Source organism: Nymphaea colorata, chromosome 5 (assembly GCF_008831285.2).
Source record: "Nymphaea colorata isolate Beijing-Zhang1983 chromosome 5, ASM883128v2, whole genome shotgun sequence".
In the NCBI taxonomy this organism is placed as follows: Eukaryota; Viridiplantae; Streptophyta; class Magnoliopsida; order Nymphaeales; family Nymphaeaceae; genus Nymphaea; species Nymphaea colorata.
Window position 1 is genome coordinate 12,195,603 of NC_045142.1, and position 5,146 is coordinate 12,200,748.

The 5,146-nt window shown below is 36.9% G+C and overlaps 1 protein-coding gene across 1 annotated transcript; it reads left to right on the forward strand.

Annotated features, from left to right (window-relative positions):
* The first annotated feature begins 256 nt into the window (after nucleotides 1–256).
* On the forward strand, nucleotides 257–1,527 carry LOC116254649 (LOB domain-containing protein 12-like). The gene is made up of 2 exons (XM_031630179.1): nucleotides 257–771; nucleotides 1,122–1,527. The coding sequence occupies exons 1-2, from the start codon at nucleotides 616–618 to the stop codon at nucleotides 1,419–1,421; spliced, it is 456 nt and encodes a 151-aa protein (XP_031486039.1). The 5' UTR covers nucleotides 257–615; the 3' UTR covers nucleotides 1,422–1,527.
* The last annotated feature ends 3,619 nt before the right edge of the window (nucleotides 1,528–5,146 follow it).

A 5,146-nucleotide genomic window follows, 5' to 3' on the forward strand; every position in this document is an offset into this window, starting at 1 on the left:
AAAAAGGAAGTGCATGCATAGAGTAGGGGCGGAGGTAGGGTTAGGCAATTACCCATACAAATATTTATTTTTATATTGACACCTCATAACAGTTTTTTTCATTTACATGTAGATGCCACTTAAAAGTTTAAAACCTTTTACTAGTTCCCTTAGTTTAAAATTTCAAGCTCTCCCTCGCAACAAGCTACAATTTCTCCTCCCACCTTTCTTAACCAGGTTTAACCGACGCAAAAAAGTATACGCATGCCATGTTCGTTCCATAACGCTACAGTACTTTCTCATCTCACATCTCTTTTTTTCCAGAACCTAATTTAACCGACAGACGAAACCTCCCCAGGCATTTTTTTAGTTCTACCCGCTCTCTCTTCGTTTCCTTGCTCCATATTGTAATGCCGTACAATAGTTTAATAAGCCAAAGTGCAAGACCAATATCATTTCTGAAACTTCAATGCATCCTGCCGCTCATTTGTTTATAATATAAAAGGCATCGGCTTGCTCCTCCATTCTCTTTCACACTCAACAACCCAATCATTTGCCTGCAAGCCTCGTCACTTTCTTTCCTTACCCCATATTCTTCTTCTCCACAGCACATACTGCAGGAAACACTTAGCAGCCATGGGCGGCAACCCCCCTTGTGCTTCATGCAAGCTCCTCCGGCGACGCTGCGTGAAGGGCTGCATTTTTGCGCCCTTCTTTCCGGCCGATGATCCCGTCAAGTTTGCCAACGTCCACAAGGTATTCGGCGCCAGCAATGTAAGCAAAATGCTTCAGGTAAGTTAACCATGGAACCCATTACTCGCCTTTTATCGACTCTGTTTGATTCTGGCAGTAGAGTAAAAACCCCATCTACCCTTTGAAACGTAGTTTTTCCATGGCAGTCTTTGGATGCGTAAGATGTTGTATTTTGTTTCTTATCTTTTCTCCTTTTTGGTTTTCTCTTTTCTGCAAGTAACGGGAAGAAATCATCAGTTGGGCTTAATTAAATGATGACCTTTTACACTTGTAGAGACGCCATGTTCCTTCCAGCTAGCTATCTTTTCTGATGTTCCTTCCTCAATGTATTGGCTGCAACTTGTAAGAGAGTTCATGGCCGTGATGCTTATGTAAATGCATCGTTTCAGGAGCTTCCTGTTCATCAGAGAGCAGATGCAGTGAGCAGCCTGGTGTATGAAGCAAATGCTAGAGTGAGGGATCCAGTTTACGGGTGCGTCGGAGCCATATCCTTGCTGCAGCAACAGGTTTCTCAGTTGCAGATGCAACTGGCCATGGCGCAGGCAGAGATAGTGGGCATCCAAATGCAGCAGGAGCCGGCCTGTTCGCTGCCGCTGCTAGAGGACACCAACCTGTTTCCCTTCGTCAACTATGGACCTACTGGCCATGAATACCCTGAACCATCTAAAAGGGAGTCAATGTGGGCATGAAAGAAAAAAAAGGCCCCTACCCTAAACAGTCGGAGTGGACCAGAAGAAAATAGGAAGAGCAAGGAAGAAGAAAAGCCAATGGTCAAAGAAACAATACTGTTTTTTGAACGCTTCAGTAGTGTTGTAGGTTCACCGCTCCATGTAGTTGTTCACTTGTTCTTCCATCTCTGCATAAAACATATAAATATCCTCTCTCATTTCTCCATGAAGGAATTTTCCAGCTAGTATAATTATATTAGTAGATGCATTCACAACTCTAGACTGCAGCAAGCTAGGGCTGGAAGAAGCCTCCGTTTTCCAATGATGGCTTGAGTAAGAAATACGACTGAAACATCTTCTAGTTTACTTGGCAATGTTCTACTACAAGTCTAGTTGGAACGATCGAGGGACAAACTTTGAAAGGGGCATATATATATATATAATGAATTTTTGGAAATTTAAAATGGTGATTGCAAATTTTTTAAAATCTGGCCAAAGATGGCCCTGCCCGCACCCCTTAGGGGCTTCGGCCTCATACCTGGATGGTGACTAGTGAAAAGTGAAATTAAGAAGTTGCTTGACAATGGCAATAGTAATAAATTGTTTTATCATAAATCTATTCCAAATATTGAGATAGACTCATGAAATGCTATAATATCTTGTTTCATAAATCTGCTTCAATCTTTAAGATATATTTGTGAAACAGTTAATTATTACTGCTCTTGTTACCAAACGACCTCTAAATGTTTTAATATTTTTTAATGGAAACACTAATTTGAAAAATATATGAAAAAAATCAAGAAAAGGATGATTAACTAAATTAAAGTGCGCATAAGAGGAAGATTGTTATAGAAGCAAATGGAATGAGAAAAAACTTAAGAGTCCAACTAGGGCTCTTAGCTTAGATCAATTTAGTAGTAGTTCACCTAGAGACATCAGCTTCTCTCATCCGAAACATGCATTACTAGGGTTATAGAAGCTTCCCACCAAAGTCTGGACCCTCTAATTCCAAAAAGAATATGGTCAGCATTAGATTAATGTATTGTTCACGTGGAAACAGTGCCGTCGCGTGGATTAAGGAATAGAAAATTAAAACTGTTGCTTGCATTTCTTCCACGGCTAATAAAATAATGTTACTTTTAGCGCCAACTTAGCCATTTTTAACTAAAATATCTATGAAAACAGACTTCCATTCGAGAAGAATTGCAAGTATTGGATTCATATTGTCTGAGATATAAACCAACCAATCAAATAAAGCTTGCTTTGTATTATTGAACCCCCTAATTTCCAACCGCGCCAATGGAATGCAACAACAACAACAATAAAAATAACTGGTATAAGTTTTCTTTCTGCATTAGTTGTGTGCACGTTTTGGGAGTGCAAAATGACAAATATGGATGAGCTGAATGTACAAAAGGCTGTATTAAATTTTAAAAAGCCGAAGATTGCTTCATCCGGCACTACAGCTTATTTTTTTGCTAACCTACCATGCAAACAAATATTTGGTGCTGAGGTTATCAGGAGACAGAGAATAGTTACCTCATTTCTTCACTTTATGGTAACATGCATATTAATATTTAAAACGGCTTGGAACATATATCAGTTAAACTATTCTTATTTTGAGACTCGTTTTGACGTTTCCTCCCATCCTTGGGTTCTACTAATTCTAGAAGGTAGAGGGGACGACTCTTGAAACCACCATCGCTTTCTCTCCTATATATATAATATTATATATATATATATATATATGTAATTTGGTAAAGGCCATACACTTAGGTTAGAAATAAAAACTAGACCCTTTGATTTTGATTTTTACAGTATTTTTTTGTAATCTAACATTATTGATATGACCTTAAAAATGGGTTTATGCAAAATATGTATTAAGTTGATCATGTTTTAGACTTTAATGGTGTTTTATAATAAGAAAAAATGAATGGTTCCGATGGCATGATAATAAAAGAAAAATCAATATTCTTCATTAAAAAACAACTTGAATCAAAGCATGGTTTATATCAAAATAATCTTTATAAATATATTAAGATGTTTATATTGTATTTAAAATAGTTTTTGAACAAAAAAATCAATGGGTCTGGTTTTTATCCCAGACATAAATGTTCAGTTTTTACCAACCTCTCTCTCTCTCGCTATATATATATATATATATATATATATTATTACAAATCCGAAATTAGCACACTAAACATGACCATTGACTTTTAAAAAATGAAGTGTCAGTTCATTGACACTTACCACTGAAGCCCAATTAAAGAAAACCATAGAAGACAAAAAGGCCTGATGACGATGGACACTCTTGAACATACATGAAAGAGGCCAATACGTGCTTAATCGGCACTGCATCACATGTCACCTGCAAATTCTCAACTTAAATTCTAATGAAGGGGCTGCTGCTGGGAGATAGGTTATCCACCTTTATTCAACAAATAATAATATTTATAGAGATTAAGAAGTTGGACAGACACCAATACACCTATGAAAAAACAGGATAATACCACCACGCCAACCCGTTCAAAACAACAAAAACAGAAAGTGAACACAAAAACTAGGACAACAGCATCCTACTGTCCTCATCAGAACAACAAAAGGCAAATGGAACTGTACAAGTATAGACGAAACAAGACCTAGCTAACCAGCATCAAATCTTCCTTCTTGCAACCCATGTTAAACAATGCTCTACTCTTATTCACAAGTAACTGTAACCGGTGAATAACAGGTAAATTTATTCACCAAAATATATATATATATCTACACATTTTGTTGCCTATATAGATCTCTAAAGGCTCAATTAATCACCGTTGAAAATGCTTTAATGATATCTATGCCGATGATTCTATTCACGTCTATAGCTTTCTTTTTTTAAAAAAAAATGTCAGCCTACCACTAAAAAAAAAAGAATGGATTCACCGACCCAAGGTCGACATGTCGCTGAAAACTTGCCATTGAAAACTTACTTTTAATGATGTTTGGGTCGACATCTCGCTGAAACTTACCTTTACTGACGTCAAACATCGTTGATAATGAGCCTTCACAGATGTGTGCCATTATAATGTCTTTAAAATTTCACTTTAACCGAAAATATTTAACTTTTATCGACACCTGCTCATGCTCGTGTCGGTGGAAATGTTTGCCGGCAAGTAATTACCGACGTCCATAGACTTTGTCCAAATAACTCCACCTTCAACAACACAGTTATGCTGGACGTGGCTAATTACCAACCTTGTCCGTCGTCGGTAAAAGTTTTACCAACATTATTTGGCCGTCCGTAAACCCCTGTTTTTTTGTAGTGATGTTTTACACAAACAAATATTCGCGACCAATGCAGTCACTTCAAGGTCGTTCGCCACACATAATAGATTGTTATTGTTCAGTGGTTTTGTCTAAAATTAAAGTAGATTTATGAAACATCATCTTAAAAGGTTTTATGAATCTACCCTAAGTTTTGGATAGTTTCAGTGAATAGTAACAATTTGTTAGTTGTGCCTTTAAAGCACTTGCCTTTACATATGCCAAATGAAACAATGGAACAGTTGATAGTAGAATATCAGTTTTCCATAACAAAATGCTGCTGTTTTGTACCAGTAATAAAGTAGTTATTATAAGTCTCATGAACCAATCCTTTATCGTTATACTGTGAAAACAAATAATTACGATTAATCCATCGGCTTTCCATAACAAATCATGAGTACTTCATTTTGTACGTTAGACATCCATGATTGCTTGCCAAATGT

What these genes read in the sequence shown, in the direction of transcription:
- LOC116254649 (XM_031630179.1), top strand. Translation starts at nt 616, where the DNA reads ATGGGCGGCAACCCCCCTTGTGCTTCATGCAAGCTCCTCCGGCGACGC. An exon ending in ATGTAAGCAAAATGCTTCAG is followed by an intron (nt 772 to 1,121) that starts GTAAGTTAACCA and finishes GCATCGTTTCAG; the next exon opens with GAGCTTCCTGTTCATCAGAG.